Source organism: Haematobia irritans, chromosome 4, assembly GCF_050003625.1.
Source record: "Haematobia irritans isolate KBUSLIRL chromosome 4, ASM5000362v1, whole genome shotgun sequence".
NCBI lineage: Eukaryota > Metazoa > Arthropoda > Insecta > Diptera > Muscidae > Haematobia > Haematobia irritans.
This window is the reverse complement of record NC_134400.1, coordinates 101,593,944-101,621,637: the sequence shown is the minus strand read 5'-3', so window position 1 is coordinate 101,621,637 and position 27,694 is coordinate 101,593,944. Positions and strand designations below refer to the sequence as shown.

At 36.4% G+C, this 27,694-nt stretch overlaps 1 protein-coding gene across 7 annotated transcripts in view; it reads right to left on the bottom strand.

The window, feature by feature from the left end:
• Positions 1 to 1,846: 1,846 nt before the first annotated feature.
• Ae2 (anion exchange protein Ae2) overlaps positions 1,847 to 27,694 on the bottom strand; it is a 257,209-nt gene continuing 231,361 nt past the window's right edge. For 6 of the 7 annotated variants that reach the window (XM_075307454.1, XM_075307457.1, XM_075307455.1 and 3 more), the window contains 6 exons: positions 22,496 to 22,675; positions 14,493 to 14,684; positions 12,732 to 14,431; positions 12,471 to 12,665; positions 12,123 to 12,351; positions 1,847 to 3,337 (listed from right to left, as the gene is read on the bottom strand). In XM_075307454.1, the coding sequence (XP_075163569.1) occupies positions 3,266 to 3,337; positions 12,123 to 12,351; positions 12,471 to 12,665; positions 12,732 to 14,431; positions 14,493 to 14,684; positions 22,496 to 22,675 (2,568 nt within the window). In that variant the 3' untranslated portion in view covers positions 1,847 to 3,265. The remainder of the gene's footprint in view (positions 3,338 to 12,122; positions 12,352 to 12,470; positions 12,666 to 12,731; positions 14,432 to 14,492; positions 14,685 to 22,495; positions 22,676 to 27,694) is intronic. The other variant, XM_075307460.1, reaches the window with a different exon arrangement.

Below are 27,694 nucleotides of genomic sequence, written 5' to 3'. Positions count from 1 at the left end.
ATTTCTATAGAAAATTTTGTTAAAATTTTATTGCTGTAGAAATTCTTGTCAACATTTTCTTTCTATAGAAAATTTTGTGAAAATTTTTATTTCTATAGAAAATTTTGTGAAAATTTTTATTTCTATAGAAAATTTTGTGAAAATTTTATTTCTATAGAAAATTTTGATATAATTTTATTTCTGTAGAAAATTTTGTCAAAATTTTATGTCTACTTTGTCAAACTGAATTATATACGTATTGGATCGATCTTTTTTGATTTAATATATACCACGTATGGACTTACATACAATTTAGAAGATGGTGTTAGGAGGTGTTAAGATACCGCAACTTAAGTAATTCGATTGTGGAATGCAGAGTTTAGAAGCTTCGGTTCAATTAGTATAAATTAGTTCAAGTTCAATTAGTATAAAATTCAGGAAAAATATTCAGTTAGGCTTTCGCTTTTCCAAATCCGAATTACCGGGCCTCACACTTGACACCTGCCATCAGATTTTGTACAGCCACCTTGTCCACCTTCTTCGCCGCAGAAAGCCAGTTTACCTTGAACTGCTGCTCGTCCTTAGCAGTTTTTTTGGTCTTCTTTAGGTTCCGCTTGACAATAGCCCAGTATTTCTCAATTGGCCGGAGTTCTGGCGTGTTGGGAGGGTTGTTGTCCTTGGGAACCACCTGCACGTTGTTGGCGGCGTACCACTCCATGGCCTTTTTACCGTAATGGCAAGATGCCAAATCCGGCCAAAACAGTACGGAACAACCGTGTTTCTTCAGGAAAGGCAGCAGACGTTTATTCAAACACTCTTTCACGTAAATTTCTTGGTTGACAGTCCCGGAAGCTATGAAAATGCTGCTTTTCAAGCCACAGGTACAGATGGCTTGCCAAACCAGATATTTCTTTGCGAACGTTGACAGTTTTATGTGCTTGAAAATATCTGCTACCTTTCCCCTTCCTTTTGCCGTATAAAACTCCTGTCCCGGAAGCTGCTTGTAGTAGGCTTTGACGTAGGTTTCGTCGTCCATTACCACGCAGTCAAACTTCGTCAGCATCGTCGTGTACAGCCTCCGGGATCGCGCTTTGGCCGTCGTATTTTGTTTATCATCGCGATTTGGAGTCACTACCTTCTTGTAAGTTGATAGTCCGGCTCGTTTTTTGGCTCGATGCACGGTTGTAGACGATACACCCAGCTTATTTGCGGCATCTCGGAGAGAGAGGTTATGGTTTCGCTTGAAACTACCAGCAACTCTCTTTGTCGTCTCAGCGGCTTCCGGTTTTCGATTTCCCCCCGATCCACACTTCCTGGCTGTCGACAAACGTTCCCCAAACACTTTAATTACATTTGTAACGGTTGATTTGGCAACTTTTAGCGATTTTGCTAGCTTTTCGTGCGAGTAGCTCGGATTTTCGCGATGCGCGAGCAAAATTTTGATACGCTGCTCTTCTTGCTTGGACGGCATTTTGACAACTGAAGAGTGAATTCCAAAATCAAAATAGGAGCAACATTTTTGCATTTTTTAAATGCAAAATTGAAAGAAATACGTCAAGTTTATATTGACCAAATTTTGACCGTATCACCCTTTATTTTATGGGGTCTAAAATCAATATTTTTAATAATATTTTTAATTTTTGCAGATCAAACTTATTATACCCTGACCACTATGTGGTTTAGGGTATAAATATTGCAAAAAGTGAAAACATGCACTCGGTTTTGCTACCCACTATATACTTTATGGGGTCTTAGTCCAATAATTCGATGTTTTACAAACGGAATGATAAAGTTAATACCCCCCATCCTATGCAGGATACGTTACCTCCTTTAATACAAAAACCAAATAAACACAAAAATACATGAGTACAGTTTATTAATGATTTTTATTAAAAGGAAACTATGAATTACTCATTATTGCCTATTTGCTTATTTATCAAATTGTAGTATAGAATGTAGTTGCTCAAAAATATTCAACATTTTATGAACTTTGTTCATAAAATGGATACAAATGGATATACGCCATTAAATTCAAATATCTCTGATGCCCTAACAAAGTGGGCGTATTGATAAAATTAATAGGTATGTTTAGTTTTATTGAATAGTTTAACAAAATATACTGAGGTAATTACAACGATTTTTCAACCGTTCATTTTTTTATTTTATTTTATTTTCTTTTCAAAGGGACATTCTAACATTGATTAGTGTAAATATATTTATTTTTTTTTTTACACTAACATTTTGCTTATTTAATGGCAAGTTGTGAAACTTTAATCAAGTACTTGGGTAATTTAGTCAATTAGTTGATATTTAAAATATTTCACTAACATTATCTTTGCATGCCAAATAGTGTGGAAAATATTTATTTTTCTTTTAGTACTATACATTTATATTTCTTAATTTTTATTTAACTTTCCATTAGTTGATAGTATTTGAAATCGTTGATGTATCATTGCATACGTTTGTCTTCTTGTTGAAATATATGATTTCGATAGGCAAAAATATGCCATAAATATTTAATTGATTTTTCTTTCATTTGTTATTGGATATTTTATGCATTTATTGTATTCCACCTGATTTTTAATTAATTACACAATCACATAGATGGCTTTAAGCAAATTTGAACTTTAAATAGTCATCGTTTTGTCAATTATAGAATTTCATTCATTACACCTGCCTCTAGGCTCGATACCAACTAATTGTTATTATATTATTCTCTTTTTAGTATTATTATTATTATTATTATTATTTATTCAACAGTTTAACATATAAATAAATAACGCTTGATACAAACATACGAAACTAAGGACAAAAAACAAACGAAAATCATTTAAGTACTTAGTGGGGTATATATAAATGTACAATTTGTTATGGTCTTATTATAATTGGGATTTTTTTTAATACATATTTAGTACTTTAAGTAATAAAGCTCACGATAGGGATTTTACACATTATTGATTTAAAGATTTAGTAAGGACAAAAACTGTAAAGCTTGGGAAGGTTTTAGTTTTCTTTTTTTTTCATAACTTAAACAAAGCATAAAATGCTTTGTGGTGTAAATTAAAATATCGATAATCTGATTATGATAAGTGCAACAATAATAATATTAAGAGTTTTCTCTAAAATTAAGTACTTAATTACATTAAAATCTCAGCAATGGCCTTGAGCATGCTGGCTTCGATTATTTAACAAATATATATATATTTTTTACTTTTAAAGGAGTTAACCACATTGATTTATAACAATTAAATTTGTGCAAGTACAAAGTGCCGAAGACGTGATATTTTTATGCAGGTATAGTTGCCTCTTCATAAAAATCTGGTTCTTCTTCATCAGGTTTAGCTTCGCTACCATCCAGCTAAAATAAAAGAAAAGTTCAATTAATTATTAAATGAATTTAAAACAAGTATATACAGCAGAAAGTTCGGCCGGGCCGAATATAAAATACCCACCACCATGAATCAAATATTATAGTTTCCTTTCAAATTTCAGAGCGGGGTTTGATGACATATATTCTCCAAGGCAAAGCAGTTCAATCGGTAAACTTCCGGAAGATAAATGTAAAGATTTTACCTATGACTATATCAGATTCTGGATTCATAGGAACCATTTTTATACCCTCCATCATAGGATGGGGGTATATTAACTTTGTCATTCCGTTTGTAACACATCGAAATATTGCTCTAAGACCCCATAAAGTATATATATTCTGGGTCGTGGTGAAATTCTGAGTCGATCTAAGCATGTCCGTCCGTCCGTCCGTCCGTCCGTCCGTCCGTCTGTTGAAATCACGCTAACTTCCGAACGAAACAAGCTATCGACTTGAAACTTGGCACAAGTAGTTGTTATCGATGTAGGTCGGATGGTATTGAAAATGGGCCATATCGGTCCACTTTTACGTATAGCCCCCATATAAAGGGACCCTCAGATTTGGCTTGTGGAGCCTCTAATAGAAGCATATTTCATCCGATCGGGCTGAAATTTGGTATATGGAGTTGGTATATGGTATCTAACAACCATGCAAAAATTGGTCCACATCGGTCCATAATTATATATAGCCCCCATATAAACCGATCCCCAGATTTGGCTTGTGGAGCCTCTAAGAGAACCATATTTCATCCGATCCGGCTGAAATTTGGTACATGATGTTGGTATATGGTCTCTAACAACCATGCAAAAATTTGTCCACATCGGTCCATAATTATATAGCCCCCATATAAACCGATCCCCAGATTTGGCTTGTGGAGCCTCTAAGAGAAGCATATTTCATCCGATCCGGCTGAAATTTGGTACATAGTATTGGTATATGGTCTCTAACAACTGTGCAAAAATTGTTCCACATCGGTCCATAATTATATATAGCGCCCATATAAACCGATCCCCAGATTTGGGTTGCGGAGCCTCAAAGAGAAGCAAATTTCATCCGATCCGCCTGAAATTTGGTACATGATATTGTTATATGGTCTCTAATAACCATGCAAAAATTGGTCCACATCGGTTCATAATTATATATAGCCCCCATATAAGCCGATCCCCAGATTTGGCTTGCGAAGTCTCCAAGAGAAGCAAATTTCATCCAATCCGGTTGTAATTTGGAACATGGTGTTAGTATATGATCTTTAACAACCGTGCCAGAATTGGTCCATATCGGTCCATAATTATATATAGCCCCCATATAAAACGTTCTCCAGATTGGACCTCCGGAGCCTCTTGGAGGAGCAAAATTCATCCGATCCGGTTCAAATTAGGAACGTGGTGTTAGTATATGGTCGCTAACAACCATACAACAATTGGTCCAATCACACAAAAATTGGTCCATATCGGTTCATAATCATGGTTGCCACTAGAGCCAAAAATAATCTACCAAAATTTTATTTCTATAGAAAATTTTGTCAAAATTTTATTTCTATAGAAAATTTTGTCAAAATTTTATTCGGTTCATAATGAAATGTTCACCATCGTCAAAATGTTATTTCTATAGAAAATTTTGTCAAAATTTTATTTCTATAGAAAATTTTGTTCAAATTTTATTCGGTTCATAATCATGGTTGCCGCTCGAGCCAAAAATAATCTACCAAGATTTTATTTCTATAGAAAATTTAGAAGATGGTGTTAGGAGGTTTTAAGATAGCTTGCCATCGGCAAGCGTTACCGCAACTTAAGTAATTCGATTGTGGATGGCAATGTTTAGAAGAAGTTTCTACGCAATCCATGATGGAGGGTACATAAGCTTCGGCCTGGCCGAACTTACGGCCGTATATACTTGTTTTTTTTTTTTTTTTTTGAGTTTTAGAGGAATCATTAACATCTCTTGTAAGTGTGCAAGAAAATTGTGAAATAACGCCTTGATTTGAAATCTAAAATCACAATCTAGATTTTTACCCCCCATTATTTAAATGATTACGAGAAGTAAAATCTGGACATTTTACATCAGTGTCAAGCAATTTTCATGATCAGTGCGCCTTATATACCCTCAAGAAGTGAAATCGAAACCTTACCAAATGGACCGATAAAAACTAAATCCGATACACGTTTTTGTGAGTCTAAGGTCGTTTTCGTTTCACAAAAAATATGTTGCCTTGGTGTTACACTACTTTTTTCGTCATTATATTTTCACTCAAATGATAGTGACATTCCAAAATTATTGTTAATTCATAATATTGTGAGGGATACAGGACCCAACAGCTATAACAGTGCCCTTCATATTTTGCAAACAATTTCCAAGATGTTGCACCTTTTTTACCAATCGAAATCGTCATATAATATCAGTATATTTACAATTTCAGGAATATCGGTAGATCGGACTTATGGGGGCTATACTAAAACATGGACCGATGCTCTCCGTTTTCGGCACACCTCTTTATGGTCCTCAAATACTTCTAGATTTCAAATTTCAGACAAATTGGATAAAAACTACGGAAGTTAAATCGGGAGACCGGCCTATATGGGGGCTATACCAAAACATGGACCGATACTCACCATTTTTGGCACACCTCTTTAAGGTCCTAGAATACCTCTAGATTTCCAATTTCAGGAATATTGGATAAAAACTACGGTTTCTATAAGCCCTAGACCTCAAAGCGGGAGGTCGGTTTATATGGGGACTATATCAAAACCTGGACCGAAATAGTCCATCTTCGAACTAAACCTGCCTGCAGACAATAGACGAATTTGTGCAAAATTTCAGCACGATTGCTTCTTAATTGAAGACTGTAGGGTGACAATAGACAGACAAACAGACGGACATGGTTAAATGGTCTTAGAATTTCTCCCTGATCAAGAATATTGCCCATGTTCCCAAATCCACTTCTAGGTGAATGTGAATCAATTCCACGATTTTCGTGTCCTACAATCCATTTTCACCGGAATTTTCGTGAAATCAATTCACTTGCAAAAGTCTGGGTGAAATTTGAATTATGTCCAAGATGGGTGTATTTCCGGTTAAAAAAAGCACTCGCGTAAAAAATTTGAAATGTTTTATATTTAATACATTAGTTTTATTAAAACTGCGTAATTTTTAATTAATAAAATAATAAATTGTAATAAGTCTATTGATTCCACTTATTTTGATTTCCGCCTTAGTGAATTTTTGGGTGATGTGTTCAACCCAGCTGGTTACAGAACAGATCAAAAAAGAACCTGGAATTAAGAACACCAAATTTTCACGTTCGTGGATTTGACGTGAATAGTGGAAGTAGAATTGAAGTGGATATCCGAACATAGGTGTGTATATACTTTATAAATAGTCAGAAACCGATATTTCGATGTGTTACAAACGGAATGACAAACTTATCCATCACCAGTCTATGGTGGTGGGTATAAAAAAGAGTTGCAATAATGATACTAATAATATAGTATAACCTCTCTAATCCGAAATATTCAGTAGTCCAGAGAGCTTTATTTTTCGGACATTTTGAAAATGTTTCCTCTATAATGCGTACAGTAATTATACACTGCACAAACTGGTCCACATCGGTGCATAATTATATATAGCCCCCATATAAACGGAAATTTGGTACATGGTGTTGGTAGATGGTCTCTAACAATCATGCAAAAATTTGTCCACATCGGTCCATAATTATATATAGCCCCCATATAAACCCATCCCCAGATTTGGCTTGCGGAGCCTCAAAGAGAAGCACATGGTACCTGATGTTGGTATATGGTCTCTAACAACCATGCAAAAATTGGTCCACATCGGTCCATAATTATATATAGACCCCATATAAACCGATCTCCAGATTTGGCTTGCGAAGCCTCAAAGAGAAGCAAATTGCATCCGATCCGGCTGAAATTTGGTACATGATGTTGGTATATGGTCTCTAAGAACCATGCAAAAATTGGTCCACATCGGTCCATAATTATATATGGACCCCATATAAACCGATCTCCTGATTTGGCTTGTGAAGCCTCAAAGAGAAGCAAATTGCATCCGATCCGGCTGAAATTTGGTACATGGTATTGGTATATGGTCTCTAACAACTGTGCAAAAATTGTTCCACATCGGTCCATAATTATATATAGCGCACATATAAGCTGATCCCCAGATTTGGGTTGCGGAGCCTCAAAGAGAAGCAAATTTCATCCGATCCGTCTGAAATTTGGTACATGTTAGTGTTATATGGTCTCTAATAACCATGCAAAAATTGGTCCACATCGGTTCATAATTATATATAGCCCCCATATAAGCCGATCCCCAGATTTGGCTTGCGAAGTCTCCAAGAGAAGCAAATTTCATCCAATCCGGTTGTAATTTGGAACATGGTGTTAGTATATGATCTTTAACAACCGTGCCAGAATTGGTCCATATCGGTCCATAATAATATATAGCCCCCATATAAAACGTTCTCCAGATTGGACCTCCGGAGCCTCTTGGAGGAGCAAAATTCATCCGATCCGGTTCAAATTAGGAACGTGGTGTTAGTATATGGTCGCTAACAACCATACAACAATTGGTCCAATCACACAAAAATTGGTCCATATCGGTTCATAATCATGGTTGCCATTAGAGCCAAAAATAATCTACCAAAATTTTATTTCTATAGAAAATTTTGTCAAAATTTTATTTCTATAGAAAATTTTGTCAAAATTTTATTCGGTTCACAATGAAATGTTCATCATCGTCAAAATTTTATTTCTATAGAAAATTTTGTCAAAATTTTATTTCTATAGAAAATTTTGTTCAAATTTTATTCGGTTCATAATCATGGTTGCCGCTCGAGCCAAAAATAATCTACCAAGATTTTATTTCTATAGAAAATTTAGAAGATGGTGTTAGGAGGTTTTAAGATAGCTTGCCATCGGCAAGCGTTACCGCAACTTAAGTAATTCGATTGTGGATGGCAATGTTTAGAAGAAGTTTCTACGCAATCCATGATGGAGGGTACATAAGCTTCGGCCTGGCCGAACTTACGGCCGTATATACTTGTTTTTTTTTTTTTTTTTGAGTTTTAGAGGAATCATTAACATCTCTTGTAAGTGTGCAAGAAAATTGTGAAATAACGCCTTGATTTGAAATCTAAAATCACAATCTAGATTTTTACCCCCCATTATTTAAATGATTACGAGAAGTAAAATCTGGACATTTTACATCAGTGTCAAGCAATTTTCATGATCAGTGCGCCTTATATACCCTCAAGAAGTGAAATCGAAACCTTACCAAATGGACCGATAAAAACTAAATCCGATACACGTTTTTGTGAGTCTAAGGTCGTTTTCGTTTCACAAAAAATATGTTGCCTTGGTGTTACACTACTTTTTTCGTCATTATATTTTCACTCAAATGATAGTGACATTCCAAAATTATTGTTAATTCATAATATTGTGAGGGATACAGGACCCAACAGCTATAACAGTGCCCTTCATATTTTGCAAACAATTTCCAAGATGTTGCACCTTTTTTACCAATCGAAATCGTCATATAATATCAGTATATTTACAATTTCAGGAATATCGGTAGATCGGACTTATGGGGGCTATACTAAAACATGGACCGATGCTCTCCGTTTTCGGCACACCTCTTTATGGTCCTCAAATACTTCTAGATTTCAAATTTCAGACAAATTGGATAAAAACTACGGAAGTTAAATCGGGAGACCGGCCTATATGGGGGCTATACCAAAACATGGACCGATACTCACCATTTTTGGCACACCTCTTTAAGGTCCTAGAATACCTCTAGATTTCCAATTTCAGGAATATTGGATAAAAACTACGGTTTCTATAAGCCCTAGACCTCAAAGCGGGAGGTCGGTTTATATGGGGACTATATCAAAACCTGGACCGAAATAGTCCATCTTCGAACTAAACCTGCCTGCAGACAATAGACGAATTTGTGCAAAATTTCAGCACGATTGCTTCTTAATTGAAGACTGTAGGGTGACAATAGACAGACAAACAGACGGACATGGTTAAATGGTCTTAGAATTTCTCCCTGATCAAGAATATTGCCCATGTTCCCAAATCCACTTCTAGGTGAATGTGAATCAATTCCACGATTTTCGTGTCCTACAATCCATTTTCACCGGAATTTTCGTGAAATCAATTCACTTGCAAAAGTCTGGGTGAAATTTGAATTATGTCCAAGATGGGTGTATTTCCGGTTAAAAAAAGCACTCGCGTAAAAAATTTGAAATGTTTTATATTTAATACATTAGTTTTATTAAAACTGCGTAATTTTTAATTAATAAAATAATAAATTGTAATAAGTCTATTGATTCCACTTATTTTGATTTCCGCCTTAGTGAATTTTTGGGTGATGTGTTCAACCCAGCTGGTTACAGAACAGATCAAAAAAGAACCTGGAATTAAGAACACCAAATTTTCACGTTCGTGGATTTGACGTGAATAGTGGAAGTAGAATTGAAGTGGATATCCGAACATAGGTGTGTATATACTTTATAAATAGTCAGAAACCGATATTTCGATGTGTTACAAACGGAATGACAAACTTATCCATCACCAGTCTATGGTGGTGGGTATAAAAAAGAGTTGCAATAATGATACTAATAATATAGTATAACCTCTCTAATCCGAAATATTCAGTAGTCCAGAGAGCTTTATTTTTCGGACATTTTGAAAATGTTTCCTCTATAATGCGTACAGTAATTATACACTGCACAAACTGGTCCACATCGGTGCATAATTATATATAGCCCCCATATAAACGGATCCCAGATTTGACTTCCGAAGCCTTGTGGAGGAACAAATTCCATCCGATCCGGTTGAAATTCGGTACGTGGTGATGATATATGGCCTCTAACATCCATGCATAACTTGGTTTTCATCGGTTCATAATTATATATAGCCCCCATATAAACGGATCCCAGATTTGACCTCCGGAGCCTCTTGGAGGAGCAAATTTCATCCGATCCGGTTGAAATTTGGTACGTGGTGTTGATATATGATCTCTAACATCCATGAAGAAATTGGTACAAATTGGTCTATAATTATATATAGCCCCCATATAAACGGAACCACAAATTTGACCTCCGGAGCCTCTTGGACGATCAAATTACATCCGGTAGGGTTGCAATTTGATACGTGATGTATGTTAAGTATATGGTCTCTAACAACTATGCAAAAATTGCTTCATATTAGTCCATAATCTGTGGAAATCATGCTAACTTCTGAACGAAACAAGCTATCGACGTGAAACTTGGGACAAGTAGTTGTTATTGATGTAGTTCAGACGGTATTGTAAATGGGCCATATCGGACCACTTTTACGTATAGCCCCCATATAAACGGACCCCTAGATTTGTCTTGCGGAGCCTCTTGGAGGAGCAAATTTCATCCGATCCGGTTGAAATTTGGTACGTGGTATTAGTATATGGTCTTTAACTTTCCCGCTAAAATTGGTCCATATAGGTCCATAATTATATGTAGCCCCCATATAAACCGATCCCAAGATTTGACTTCCGATGCCTTGTGGAGGAACAAATTCCATCCGATGCCGTTGAAATTCGGTACGTGGTGATGATATATGACCTCTAACATCCATGCATACCTTGGTCCACATCGATTCATAATTATATATAGCCCCCATATACACGGATCCAAGATTTGACCTTCGGAGCCTCTTGGAGGAGCAAATTTCACCCGATCCGGTTGAGATTTGATACGTGATGTAAGTATATGGTCTCTAACAACTATGCAAAAATTGCTTCATATCAGTCCATAATTATATATAAACTGATCCCCAGATTTAACCTCCGGAGCCTCGTGGAGGGGCAAATTTCGTCCGTTCCGGTTGAAATTTAGTAAGTTGTGCAAGGATATGGGCACGAACAATCATGCCAAAATTGTTACATATTAGTTCATAATTGTATATAGTCCCCATATAAACCGATCTCCAAATTTTTATTGCGACCCCCATATTTCACTTCTGGTTGTATAATTAACACGCAACAGTTCATATCGGTTAGTAGTTGTTTATTGACTCTCCTATATACACCGATCAAGAACTGAATTATATACGTATGTAAAGGGCCTTTTTTCGAATATATACCCCGTATGTACTAACTTACAATTTAGACGATAATGTTTTAAAATACCTTGCCATCGGTAAGTAACATATTACCACAACCAAATTAATTCAATTGTGGATGACAGTCTTTAGTAGAACTTTCTACGTAATCCATGGTGGAGGGTACATAAGATTCGGCTGGCCGAACTTACGGCCGTATATACTTGTTAATTTTAACAAGTTCAAAAATTCATTTTATGCGTGAGATTTCGGTCACTTGACCCATAGTGCATTGTAACAAATCAGCTGAAGCAATGTTTTGCACACCAAATCGTACGCAAAAATTCAAATTTTTTTATACAGCCAAAGAATAAATACTTTCATCCGAAACCAAATTCTCCTTTGCTATTAATTATTTTCCTTAAGAGCATAAAAAAGAAAATCTACGACAAGCGATGCAACAATTATTTGCTTTTAAGCAAAATTGTTTCATAAAAAAAAAAACAAAAACAAAAAAACAAAAACACTTCGCTTGACTAAGATGTGTTCCTCAGAAAAGAAAATTCTTCGATCAGTATAGGAGGTAAAATAACAAATGCCAGATAATTGCGAGGGCAATATTTCGAGGGAGAACATTGATGCTTTTAGTGATTTCACAATAATATCAATTTACTTACTGCTGCAATTTCATGTGGTTTATACATCGATGCCAATTTCATGCGAATGGGTACCATCATTACCAAAAAAAATGGGAATGCTAGAGATATCTTTGATGATTTCACAGCCCAGAGTATTGCCAAACATAAAACTTGGATTACGGTAAACATATGCATTTTCCATGTAGGGACTTTTCTTACATAGGGTGTGGGCGGATAATGCTTTACAGGCATGAAGAACAATTTTACTCTGTATGAAATTAAAAAAACAAAAAAGTAAAGAGAACAATAAACGGAATTTTTTCCATCATTTTTCATTATTGAACATTGGAGTATTTCAGATGCACAGAGTCTTTTATTACAACATACCTTTCAAAGAATTGAACCCCACTCATCGAAGCAACACCCATATAGAGGAATACTCCAAATAACACAGCCATTGGAATGAGACGCAATAAAGGTGCCATGGTGACAGATAGACCAATCATTAATGCCACAAAAAATCCCGAGAGTCGCTGTTCCTTTACATCAATTATACGTGCCGATTCACCAGGAGCATGAGTTCTGAGTTAAGTTGTTGACATTGTTAAGGACAGTTATAATCAAATTGTGAATCATACGCATTCTTACCTGGACATAATAGTGAGGGCTGATACATGAGCCACTGATCTCACTGTTGCAGCACAATGCCATGGCATTCCAAAAATGCCACACAGGGTATTCAGACAACACAACAGAACAATATCGAAATGAAGACCAGAACCTTTTTTAAGACCTCTTTCCGGTTTGTCGACAATCAATTCGGATATGTGTGATTCCATAAAGATTAGAATATAGACCAGGAGGGCAGGGATACCAGCCAAAAACGGTAACCATGTTTCGACAGGCCCCAGAGGAACAATCCAGCCACGATTCACAGGATCACTGGGCGATATACCTTCGGGTACACTAAGCTTCTCGGTATAGACCTGAGGTATGAAATAATCGACCATAACGAATATTGTTATGGATATTGGTACTCCGAAATCACCCAAAGCTCGTCGAGCATTACGTCCCAAAAAGTGTGAGTTGCGGAAAAGCTTAAGATAGTAGGCCACGGTGAATGTTGCCAGAGTTAGGATAGTACAGAACAATGCAGTATTCGGCATATTCAAGGGAGCCTGATTATCGAGCTCGAGACTTGTGCCATTCATTGTTACATTAAAGCCATCTTGAGTTTCGGCCAAGGAATCGGCTAAACTGGAATTGTCACTGCCCACCAAACTTCCCCCCGTCATTGTGGGCGGTGGCAAATTATAATCGGCTAAAAGTGGATGCTTCTTGTACACCGACACCAGCTTCATAATGGTTTCCACAATATAGATTAATGTAATCAAAGCTGAGAATATTTCCTGTGTAAATCGGGTCAGCAGGCGCACATAGACACTGCCCTCAAAAGCCGAAACCAATATGGAAATGACTGCCAGCCATATACCAATGTAGGCCCTTATAGTCAAGAAGCTTATGTTGTTCTCCTTGCAAAAATTATTCAGGGCTTCGTCGAAGAGCAAGAGCGGACCGGTGGTGCCAATAATGACCAAAGGTTGACCGGCCAGTGAGTGGAAAATTACACCTACAACCGAGGCACTTAATAGCGTCTCCGAAATTCCTATTAAATTATGAGTTTTCTCCGAAGCCAGGCCACCAAAGGTGATAGCCGTTGAGAGACATGCAAAGTACATGAAAATTGTGGCAGCCAAGGTTTCGGTATTCAAGCCGTCCATGATGTCACTGCGATACATAGGCAAACGCCGCTTTAGATCATTGCGTAAACCACCCCACAAACGATGGGTCTTCTCCAGAGGACTTGGTTTTTTCTTTTCACCATCATCTTCATCATCTTGCTTCTTCTCAACCAAAGCGACTGTGGCTTCCGACCCAGCTTGCTTTTCCTTCAGCTCTTTCAGCTCCTTTTTGTTTTGTAGTGCTTTTGTCTTCCGCGAACGAATCCAATCTTTTTTGGCCTTTAATTCTTCAAAGGGAAGTAAGTCGTGACGGTCCCAATTACCCGGTGGCAACACAATCGAATCATCCAAGAATTCATTTATGGCCGAAAGTAAATCTTTGCGATCATCCGCAGCGTAGGCAATACCATGAAATGATTCATTAGCCATTAAGGTGGCAATGGAACGACCAACCTCATGATAATCCAAATCATAATTGGGTGGACCCAGCAATATGAACATGAAACGAACCGGTATGGGTACCTCTGTCAGACTGGGCATGGGAACACCTTCGGCCAGACGGACAAATGCAATCGTTGGTTGTTCCAAGAAATCCACTGCACCCACCTAAATTCCGTAGATACTTAAAATGTCTGCAATTTTTCGAAAAACTACAATCGGAACTTACTAAAACTGTTGTGGCCTCCGCACCGTGTGGTATCCTTTTAAGGATTGTATCATTTTGTAGCTTTTTCAAATCCTCCTGCGAAGATGAGTACATATCGTCCTTCATATCAATTTTCATATCATTGCTTTTTTTACTGCCACCAATTTCTAGGGCGGGCATGATTTTGATTTTCTTATCTTCACCCGATAGATTCTGCCAAGGAGATAGAGAGATGAGAAAAAAAAAACAGTAAGAAAACCTTATCGAGAAGATTCAGAAAATGCCATTGCATGCAAATTAAAAAAAAGAGAAAGAGAAACAGAAGCATGCATATTGAGAGACTTTATTCTATCTAAAAGTAAAAATATATCTATATATATATATATACAGCGGAAAATAGAAGCACTTCTACTTACTAAACATAGTTTTGTAATAACCCTTGAATATATTTCCTTAAACGAGGAAATTACACCATAGGTATGGTTAACATGTTTCCATGCTGGAAAGCTTAACCAGATTTGCTGAAGGATTACGGGGGTAGGAGGGACATACTCGTATTATCATCAAAGGGAATTTTTTACTTTGAATTTATTTTGAATTTTTCACATTCATTTTTGGATATACTAAAAAAGCAATTATTTATTTATTTACACGACTAGTAGCAGCCGGGACATTACAAAATATAACTTTTCAATTCAATTAAATATAATTCAATATTCCAAGTGGGCCCGAAAGGACCCTATAGGTCAGTAAGCACCACAGCGAGTCAGAAAGGACTCCCAAGCTAGTTATTCGAGATGGGTCAGAGTTAACAAACAAATGAACTATGGCATCAAATTCCAAATTATGTTCCACTGTTTGTAGCAAACTAAGTTTTATTCACATCAAACAATATTTAAATTATGAATATAATACTTCTATTTAAGGGGAATATATAATGAAAACAAGTGTATACGACCAAAAGTTCGGCCGGGTCGAATCTTAAATACCCATCACCGTGAAACGCATATAATTAGTTTCGTTGAAAACATCTGCTTGTAGTGGATTCTCATATATAACAGGTTGGCTGAAAAGTCCCCGGTCTGACACATAGATGGCGTCGCTAGTATTAAATACATATTATTTTTATATAGTACCAACCTTCAACTGATTTTGATGTATGTAAGTCAAATAGTTTGTGAGATAGAGCGTCTTTTGTGAAACAACTTCAACAATATTTAATTGATTTTTATGCAAAATTCAAGCGTGGTGAAATGAGCACGGAGGACAGTGAACGCAGTGGACGCCCGAAAGAGGTGGTTACCGACGAAAACATCAAAAAATCCACAAAATGATTTTGAATGACCGTAAAATGAAGTTGATCGAGATAGCAGAGGCCTTAAAGATATCAAAGGAACGTGTTGGTCATATCATTCATCAATATTTGGATATGCGGAAGTTCTGTGCAAGATGGGTGCCGCGCGAGCTCACATTTGCCCAAAAACAACAACGTGTTGATGATTCTGAGCGGTATTTGCAGCTGTTAACTCATAATACACCCGAGTTTTTCCGTCGATATGTGACAATGGATGAAACATGGCTCCATCACTACACTCCTGAGTCCAATCGAATGTCGGCTGAGTGGACAGCGACCGGTGAACCGTCTCCCAAGCGTGGAAAGACTCAAAAGTCCGCTGGCAAAATAATGACCTCTGGTTTTTTGGGATGCGTATGGAATAATTTTTATCGATTATCTTGAGAAGGAAAAACCATCAACAGTGGCTATTATATGGCGTTATTGGAGCGTTTGAAGGTCGAAATCGCGGCAAAACGGCCCCATATGAAGAAGAAAAAAGTGTTGTTCCACAACGCACCGTGCCACAAGTCATTGAGAACGATGGCAAAAATTCATGAATTGGGCTTCGAATTGCTTCCCCACCCACCGCATTCTCCAGATCTGGCCCACAGCGACTTTTTCTTGTTCTCAGACCTCAAAAGGATGCTCGCAGGGAAAAAATTTGGCTGCAATGGAGAGGTGATCGCCGAAACTGAGGCCTATTTTGAGGTAAAACCGAAGGAGTACTACCAAAATGTTATCAAAAAATTGAAAGGTCGTTATAATCGTTGTATCGCTCTTGAAGGGAAATATGTTGAATAATAAAAACGAATTTTGACAATAAAAATGTGTTTTTCTTTGTTAGACCGGGGACTTAAAGGGTGATACGGTCCAAATTTGGTCAATATAAACTTGACGTATTTCTTTCAATTTTGCATTTAAAAAACCTGAACACTCCTCATTTTGAAGGTGTGTAGTTAGAATGTTGCTCCTATTTTGATTTTGGAATTCACTCTTCAGTTGTCAAAATGGCGCCCAAGCAAGAAGAGCAGCGTATCAAAATTTTGCTCGCGCATCGCGAAAATCCGAGCTACTCGCACGCACAGCTTGCAAAACCGCTAAAAGTTGCCAAATCAACCGTTACAAATGTAAATAAAGTGTTTGTCGACAGCCAAGAAGTCTGGATCGGGGGGAAATCGAAAACCGGAAGCCGCTGAGACGACAAAGAGAGTTGCCGGTAGTTTCAAGCGAAACCCTAACTTCTCTCTCCGAGATGCCGCAAATAAGCTGGGTGTATCGTCTACAACCGTGCATCGAGACAAAAAACGAGCCGGACTATCGACTTACAAGAAAGTAGTGACTCCAAATCGCGATGATAAACAAGATACGACGGCCAAAGCGCGATCCCGGAGGCTGTACACGACGATGCTGAAGAAGTTTGACTGCGTGGTAATGGACGAAGAAACCTACGTCAAAGCCGACTACAAGCAGCTTCCGGGACAGGAGTTTTATACGGCAAAAGGAAGGGGAAAGGTAGCAGATATTTTCAAGCACATAAAACTGTCAAAGTTCGCAAAGAAATATCTGGTTTGGCAAGCCATCTGTACCTGTGGCTTGAAAAGCAGCATTTTCATAGCTTCCGGGACTGTCAACCAAGAAATTTACGTGAAAGAGTGTTTGAATAAACGTCTGCTGCCTTTCCTGAAGAAACACGGTTGTTCCGTACTGTTTTGGCCGGATTTGGCATCTTGCCATTACGGTAAAGAGGCCATGGAGTGGTACGCCGCCAACAACGTGCAGGTGGTTCCCAAGGACAAGAACCCTCCCAACACGCCAGAGCTCCGCCCAATTGAGAAATACTGGGCTATTGTCAAGCGGAACCTAAAGAAGACCAAAAAAACTGCTAAGGACGAGCAGCAGTTCAAGGCAAACTGGCTTTCTGCGGCGAAGAAGGTGGACAAGGTGGCTGTACAAAATCTGATGGCAGGTGTCAAGCGTGAGGCCCGGCAATTCGGATTTGGAAAAGCGAAAGCCTAACTGAATATTTTTCCTGAATTTTATACTAATTGAACTTGAAAAAGAAATTTAATTTGATTTTTTAAATAAACGATTTCACCGATTTACACGCGTTTTCCCTTGACAAAATTTTGACCGTATCACCCTTTATCGGCCAACCTGGTAGGACATATATAATATCACGATTTTTGCTATGGATAAGAAATAGTGCAAATTCGGTTAATACCGGACCTGTACACTGAAAACACAGTGAGCCCCTGATGGGTGGAAGAAAATTGTTGGTTAATTTAAGGAAAATTAAAATTATGTTTAGAAATTTTTAGCGAAACATTATTGCAAACGCTGACATCACAAAAATAAGTAAATGTTTTCCGCAAAATTAAAGAAAATTTATAACAGAAAAATGTCTTTAGTGTCATACGAAGTTCAATATATATATATATATATATATATATATATATATATATATATATATATATATATATATATATATATATATATATATATATATATATATATATATATATATATATATATATATATATATATATATATATATATATATATATATATATATATATATATATATATATATATATATATATATATATATATATATATATATATATATATATATATATATATATATATATATATATATATATATATATATATATATATATATATATATATATATATATATATATATATATATATATATATATATCTTGAACTTCGTATGACACTAAAGACATTTTTCTGTTATAAATTTTCTTTAATTTTGCGGAAAACATTTACTTATTTTTGTGATGTCAGCGTTTGCAATAATGTTTCGCTAAAAATTTCTAAACATAATTTTAATTTTCCTTAAATTAACCAACAATTTTCTTCCACCCATCAGGGGCTCACTGTGTTTTCAGTGTACAGGTCCGGTATTAACCGAATTTGCACTATTTCTTATCCATAGCAAAAATCGTGATATTATATATGTCCTACCAGGTTGGCCGATAAAGGGTGATACGGTCAAAATTTTGTCAAGGGAAAACGCGTGTAAATCGGTGAAATCGTTTATTTAAAAAATCAAATTAAATTTCTTTTTCAAGTTCAATTAGTATAAAATTCAGGAAAAATATTCAGTTAGGCTTTCGCTTTTCCAAATCCGAATTGCCGGGCCTCACGCTTGACACCTGCCATCAGATTTTGTACAGCCACCTTGTCCACCTTGTCCACCTTCTTCGCCGCAGAAAGCCAGTTTGCCTTGAACTGCTGCTCGTCCTTAGCAGTTTTTTTGGTCTTCTTTAGGTTCCGCTTGACAATAGCCCAGTATTTCTCAATTGGGCGGAGTTCTGGCGTGTTGGGAGGGTTCTTGTCCTTGGGAACCACCTGCACGTTGTTGGCGGCGTACCACTCCATGGCCTCTTTACCGTAATGGCAAGATGCCAAATCCGGCCAAAACAGTACGGAACAACCGTGTTTCTTCAGGAAAGGCAGCAGACGTTTATTCAAACACTCTTTCACGTAAATTTCTTGGTTGACAGTCCCGGAAGCTATGAAAATGCTGCTTTTCAAGCCACAGGTACAGATGGCTTGCCAAACCAGATATTTCTTTGCGAACTTTGACAGTTTTATGTGCTTGAAAATATCTGCTACCTTTCCCCTTCCTTTTGCCGTATAAAACTCCTGTCCCGGAAGCTGCTTGTAGTCGGCTTTGACGTAGGTTTCTTCGTCCATTACCACGCAGTCAAACTTCTTCAGCATCGTCGTGTACAGCCTCCGGGATCGCGCTTTGGCCGTCGTATCTTGTTTATCATCGCGATTTGGAGTCACTACTTTCTTGTAAGTCGATAGTCCGGCTCGTTTTTTGTCTCGATGCACGGTTGTAGACGATACACCCAGCTTATTTGCGGCATCTCGGAGAGAGAAGTTAGGGTTTCGCTTGAAACTACCGGCAACTCTCTTTGTCGTCTCAGCGGCTTCCGGTTTTCGATTTCCCCCCGATCCAGACTTCTTGGCTGTCGACAAACACTTTATTTACATTTGTAACGGTTGATTTGGCAACTTTTAGCGGTTTTGCAAGCTGTGCGTGCGAGTAGCTCGGATTTTCGCGATGCGCGAGCAAAATTTTGATACGCTGCTCTTCTTGCTTGGGCGCCATTTTGACAACTGAAGAGTGAATTCCAAAATCAAAATAGGAGCAACATTCTAACTACACACCTTCAAAATGAGGAGTGTTCAGGTTTTTTAAATGCAAAATTGAAAGAAATATGTCAAGTTTATATTGACCAAATTTGGACCGTATCACCCTTTAAGTCCCCGGTCTAACAAAGAAAAACACATTTTTATTGTCAAAATTCGTTTTTATTATTCAACATATTTCCCTTCAAGAGCGATACAACGATTATAACGACCTTTCAATTTTTTGATAACATTTTGGTAGTACTCCTTCGGTTTTACCTCAAAATAGGCCTCAGTTTCGGCGATCACCTCTCCATTGCAGCCAAATTTTTTCCCTGCGAGCATCCTTTTGAGGTCTGAGAACAAGAAAAAGTCGCTGTGGGCCAGATCTGGAGAATGCGGTGGGTGGGGAAGCAATTCGAAGCCCAATTCATGAATTTTTGCCATCGTTCTCAATGACTTGTGGCACGGTGCGTTGTGGAACAACACTTTTTTCTTCTTCATATGGGGCCGTTTTGCCGCGATTTCGACCTTCAAACGCTCCAATAACGCCATATAATAGCCACTGTTGATGGTTTTTCCTTCTCAAGATAATCGATAAAAATTATTCCATACGCATCCCAAAAAACCAGAGGTCATTATTTTGCCAGCGGACTTTTGAGTCTTTCCACGCTTGGGAGACGGTTCACCGGTCGCTGTCCACTCAGCCGACATTCGATTGGACTCAGGAGTGTAGTGATGGAGCCATGTTTCATCCATTGTCACATATCGACGGAAAAACTCGGGTGTATTATGAGTTAACAGCTGCAAATACCGCTCAGAATCATCAACACGTTGTTGTTTTTGGGCAAATGTGAGCTCGCGCGGCACCCATCTTGCACAGAACTTCCGCATATATATATATATATATATATATATATATATATATATATATATATATATATATATATATATATATATATATATATATATATATATATATATATATATATATATATATATATATATATATATATATATATATATATATATATATATATATATATATTCGTATGACACTAAAGACATTTTTGTGTTACAAATTTTCTTTAATTTTTGTGGAAAACATTTACTTATTTTTGTGATGTCAGCGTTTGCAACAATGTTTAGCTAAAAATTTCTAAACATGTTTTAAATTTTCCTTCAATTTACCAACAATTTTCTTCCATCCATCAGGGGCTCACTGTGTTTTCGAATATGGGGTGTATCGGTTCATGTTTTGGTATAGCCCTCATATAGACCGATCTCCCGAGTTTACTTCTTTGGCTTCTAGAAACAGTATTTGCAATCCGATGTGCTTGATATTTGAAATCTATAGGTATTTGAGGACCATAAGTGTGGCGAAAATGGTGAGTATAGGACCATGTTGGTATAGCCCCCATATAGACCGATCTCCCGATTTTACTTCTTGACTTTCACGAAACCGTAGTTTTTATTCAATTTGCTTGAAATCTACAGGTTTCTTAGGACCATAAATAGGTTTCAGAAAATGGTGTGCATCGGTCCATGTGTTGGTAAATACCGATCTCCCGAGTTTACTTCTTGGGTTCAACTAACGTACGCAAACAATTATTAGAGTAAAGCAAACATTCTCCAAACATAATAATTCCCTGAACTAAACTTAAGTTAAATTGCCTGTAGTGACATAGGGGGTTCACTTTTTTTGAATGTAATTGCAAAAAACCATAAAACCAAGGATAGAAAATTCTTAAAATAAGTCTTAGCCTCGGTTAAATTGGCTGTGCGATTTATTGTCAGGCTCACTTAGACTATTCAGTCCATTGTGATAGTCTTAGTCTTAGTCTTAGCCTATATTTAAAGAGTTTTTATCTTAAATCTAAAAATTCAATATTTCAGTTAATTGTTAAGGATGATTGCTTTAAATCAAAAATGTGTTTCTTTACTTTAAGGAAAATTGGCCTTGGTTCAAAGGCATACAACTTTAACGGAAAGACGCAAATTTCCAAAATTTGTGTCTTAAATTTAATAAAAAAATCTTTAAATAAAAAAAAAATTCTTTCATTCAATTAAAATTTCATTATTTTAACGAGATTTGTGCGTAATATCATCCTAAAATTTAAGTTGCATAATCTTTAACATCATTTAAATAGGTTTTTCAGTTTAGGCTTTATCCTGGGTAGTAACATTCATTCGCTAAAGTAAGAAATATATTTAGTTTTAAGTATAATATATAAAATTAAGAAAAGCTGTAGCAAACGATTTATTATTCTTTTTGTAATTAGCAATAGAAATATAAGACTGAGTTTTCATGTTAACGCGGGGGTGAAAATTTGGAAAAAATTAAGTGGCTAAAATAAACATGCTTTCAACACATATTACTGAATGAAAACCAAAAAAAAAAAAAAACTAGGAACAAAAAAAAAATTAATTAAAGCTTTAATTTTTTTTTTAATTTTACAACAGCTCTCTTAATGCTATTTTCTACTTTTTTCGAGCTAAGAGATGTGGAAACATTTACACCCATGTAGGACATTGTAGAGTGTCTACGGCATGATGGATCGATGGTGACCACTGTTTGGGGTGGTGCGCTCAGTGTTTCACAAATGGAGCGACGTGCCTGTGCATTAGTTGCATGGCCGCAAACTCGTTGCAACTGCAAATTTTGATGATTATTATTTTCGCTTCCCAGTAAAAGTAGCTATTTTCATTGTGCAAATTACAATAAAAATTCATGTATTGGAATGTGGACAATATTTTTTTGTTTGGTTTAATATTTGCAATTGTGCATTAGTTTTTTTTTTTTTTTTTTTTTTTAAGAATATGTTTGCCATATTTGAGAACAAGTATAGATAAAAAAGGAAAAAAGACGAGAAAATAATCAAAAATGTTGAATTTTAAGCGATATTTCAATTGGACTGTGAAAGTCTTTGCAATGATTGGGTGAAATGTTTATTGCATCTGAACATCTGAACTCGAGAGAAAACTACTATACTGAGATTGACAAATGAATTATGTATTGTGATCTATGGAAGTAGGCGAAAGGTGTTGATCCCTAACGCAATAAAATTAAAAATAATGTTGAAAAAATAACTAAATAAATGCCATAAAATATATACCGATCGACTCAGAATCACCTCCTGAGTCGATCTATCGCTCTTGGTGTCCGTCTGTCCATGTATTTGTTGCTCGCAGGATTCCGGTCGCAATTATTAAGGGATTTTGCTGAAATTCGGTACATAGTGTTTTTGGGCACAAGGACGAACGCTATTGAAATCGGATCAAATTTAGATATAGCTCCCATATATATGTACCGCCCGATTTCGACAAATGGGGTCACATTGCGCTTCATTACTGACCGATAATCGTCAAATTTAGCACAAGGTAATATTTTTCATCACTCTTTAAGTCAGCAAAATTGCATCGAAATCGGTTCAGATTTAGATATATCTCTCATATATATTTATCGCCCGATTTTTCCAAATTTGGTCATAAAACCCTTATTTATCGCCCGATCTTACTCAAACTTGGCTTACTTATAATACTAGCAATATGTGCAAAAATTCATCGAGATCGGTTCAAATTTAGCTATAGCTCCCATTTATATGTATCGCCCGATTTTCCACATTTGGCCATAAACCCCTCATTTATCAACTGATCTTACTAAAATTTAGCACAAGGTAACTTTTTGTGCTATCAACAAAACCTGCAAAATGTCATACCAATATGTTCAGATTAGATATAGCTCCCATATATATGTAGCGCCCGATTTTGAAAAATGTACTCCTAATAACCTCATTTTTGACCATATCTTATTAACCGATCTTGCTCAAATGGTAATCTTGTGTAATATCAACTAAACCTGCAAAATATCATGCAAATAGGTTCGGATTTAGATATAGCTCCCACATATATGTATCGCCCAATTTTCAAAAATTTGACCCTAATAACCTTAATTTTGACCATAGTGGCCTTGTTTATAAAGCGATCTTACACAAATTTAAGACAAGCTAACCTTCTCCATATTATCCAAATCGGTTCAGATTTAGATATAGCTCTCATATATATGTAGCGCACAATTTTCAAAAATTTGCTTTTTTTGACCGTAGTGGCCTCATTTATAAACCGATTTTACTCAAATTTAGCGCATGGTAATCTCCTGTAATATCAACAAAACCTGCAAAATATAATCCAAATCGGTTCAGATTTAGATATAGCTCCCATATATATGTATCGCCTGTTTTTGAAAAATTGCCCCTTACAAATTTAATTCTGACCATAATAGCCTTAAGATCGGGTACTAAATCTTACTCTAATTTAGCACAAGGTAACCTTCTGTGGTATCATCGAAATCGGTTCAGATTTAGATATAGCTCCCATATATATACATCGATCGATTTTCCCAATTTTGATCATTATACTCTTATTTATTAACCAATGTTGCTCAAAATTCAAATGTATATGTATGAGCTGATCGTATTTAGACTTACATGTAGCTCTTACATAAATCTTTATCCTATTTTCAGAAATTTGGCTTTATTACCCACACTAATTGGGCGATTTCATATTTTTTATACCCTTCACCACTACTGTGGTACAGGGTATAATAAGTTTGTGCATTTGTATGTAACGCCAAGAAGGAAAAGTCTGAGACCCATCGTTTAGTATACCGATCGTCTTAGAATTAAATTCTGAGTCGATTTAGCGATGTCCGTCTGTTTGTCTGTTGATGTATTTTTGTGTGCAAAGTACAGCTCGCTGTTTTAGTCCGATTGTCCTAAAATTTGGTATAGGGTCCTGTTTCGACTCAAAGACGATCCCTATTGATTTTAGAAAAAATCGGTTCAGATTTAGATATAGCTGCCATATATATTTTTCACCGATCTGGTCATAATTGGCGTGTATATCAACCGATTGGCGTGTATATCAACCGATCTTCCTCAAATTCCGTAAATCCGAATATTTTATGAGCCTCGAAAAACTTGCAAAATATCATCCAAATCGGTTCAGATTTAGATATAGCTCCCATACATAGCTTTCGCCCGATTTACACTCCTTTGTCCACAGAGGCCAATTTTTTGCTCCGATGTAGTTGAAATTTTGCACAGGGAGTAGAATTAGCATTATAGATATGCGTGTCAAATTTGGTGGAAATCGGTTCAGATTTAGATATAGCTTCCATATATAGCTTTCGCCCGATTTACACTCATATGACCACAGAGGCTAATCTTTTACTCCGATTTAATTGAAATTTTGCACAGGGAGTAGAATAAGCATTGTAGCTATGCGTGCCAAATTTGGTTGAAATCGGTTCAGATTTAGATATAGCTCCCATATATATGTTTTTCTGATTTCGACAAAAATGGTCAAAATACCAACATTTTCCTTGTAAAATCGCCACTGCTTAGTCCAAAAGTTGAAAAAATTACTCTAATTTTCTTAAACTTCTAATACATATATATCGAGCGATAAATCATAAATAAACTTTTGCGAAGTTTCCTTAAAATTGCTTCAGATTTAAATGTTTCCCATATTTTTTTACTAACATTGTGTTCTACCCTAGTCCATCTTAAATTTTGAGTCATAGATTTTGTAAAAGTCTATCACTTAAATTTTGAGTCTATAGATTTTGTAAAAGTCTATCAAATTCTGTCCAAATCGAGTGATATTTAAATGTATGTATTTGGGACAAACCTTTATATATAGCGCCCAACACATTTGACAGATGTGATATGGTATTGAAAATTTAGATCTACAAAGTGGTGCAGGGTATAATATAGTCGGCCCCGCCCGACTTTAGACTTTCCTTACTTGTTTATTAATGGACTCAACATTCAATATTAGTGGCATACTAACTCTGTAGGTTCAGAATCAACTATAGCTCCTAATATCAGACATTTCTGTTCAGATAGTGATAAAACTCCCATGTACCCCTTAATGTTCTCAAATGTGGAAATTCGGTTTTTCCCCAAACCTATACCATTGATATCCCACAAACAATGTTTACTAATTCAGTAGGGGTGGTTTAGGGTATGATATAGTCGGCCCCGCCCGACTTTCTGCTTTACTCACTTGTTTAACAATGAACTTAATATCATTGGCATACTCACTCTGCAGGTATAAAATCAAATATAGCTTCAAAGATCTGACATTTCTATTCAGATTGAGATAGAGTCCTTAAGTCTCATAAATATGGAACTACGCTTTAATTCCCAAACCTACAATCTCCCAACAAAAAAAGCGTAGCCAAAAAAGTAATGGAAATTTTTTTTTTTGCATCCGGAAGTGGTGCAAAATCGACGCAGAAGCGGTGAATTTAACATGGACTTGTCATAGGACGAAAGTCCTCCTTTTCAACAGCCGTTAGATTTGATTTAGCATTTTATTCGACAAAATTTAAATTATTTCTACCATTTTATAAATTCTTACTCTGTTTTTAACCTGTTTGAAACAAAAAAAGTTAAAATTACCCATTAAAAGTATGAGAAAATCAAGTTATAAAAATTTGAATTAAAGCAAGTATATACGGCCGTAAGTTCGGCCAGGCCGAATTTTATGTACCCTCCAACATGGATTGCGTAGAAACTTCTACGAAAGACTTTCATCCACAATCGAATTACGTGGGTTGTGGTATCTTAACATCGTTTTCTAAATTGTTAGTTAGTCCATACGTGATATATATAAGACAAAAAAGTTATGTATAGGTAAGTCTACAAATAATTACGAATCTATATGGATTTTTTGCACGATACGTAGAGAGCCAGAATTGAAATAATGGGGTCGCTTATATGAGTGCTATATACAATTATGAACTTGATATGGACAAATTTTTGTGTGATTGGGGATCGATTTATCTGAGGGCTATATATAACTATAGACCGATATGGACTAGCACAATGTACCAAATTTCAACTGACTTGGATGAAATTTGCTCCTCCAAGAGGCTCCAAAACCAAATTTCGGGATCGGTTTATATGGGGGCTATATATGATTATGGACTGATATGGACCACTTTTGGCATGGTTGTTAAATATCATATACTACCACCACGTACCAAATTTCAACCAGATCGGATGAATTTTGCTTCTCCAAAAGGCACCGGAGGTCAAATCTGGGAATCGGTTTATATGGGGGCTATATATAATTATGGACTGATATGAACCAATTCCTGCATGGTTGTTGGATACCATATTTCAACCGAATCGCATGAATTTTGCTCTTCCAAGGGGCTCCGGAGATCAAATCTGGGGATCGGTTTATATGGGGCCTATATATAATTATTGACCGATTTCGACCAATTTTTGCATTGGTATTTGAGGCCATATATTAACACCACGTACCAAATTTCAACTGAATCAAATGAATTTTGGTCTTCCACGAGACTCCGGAGGTCAAATCTGGTGATCGGTTTATATGGGATCCGGCTGAATCGGATGAAATTGGCTTCTCTTAGAGGCTCCGCAAGCTCAATCGGGGGATCGGTTTATATGGGGGCTATATATAATTATGAACCGGTATGGACCAATTTTTGCGTGGTTGTTAGAGACCATATACCAACACCATGTACAAAATTTCAGCCGGATCAGATGAAATTTGCTTCTCTTAGAGTCCCCGCAAGCCAAATTTGGGGGTCCGTTTATATGGGGGCTATACGTAAAAGTTGACCGATATGGCCCATTTGTTATACCATCCGACCTACATCAATAACAACTACTTGTGC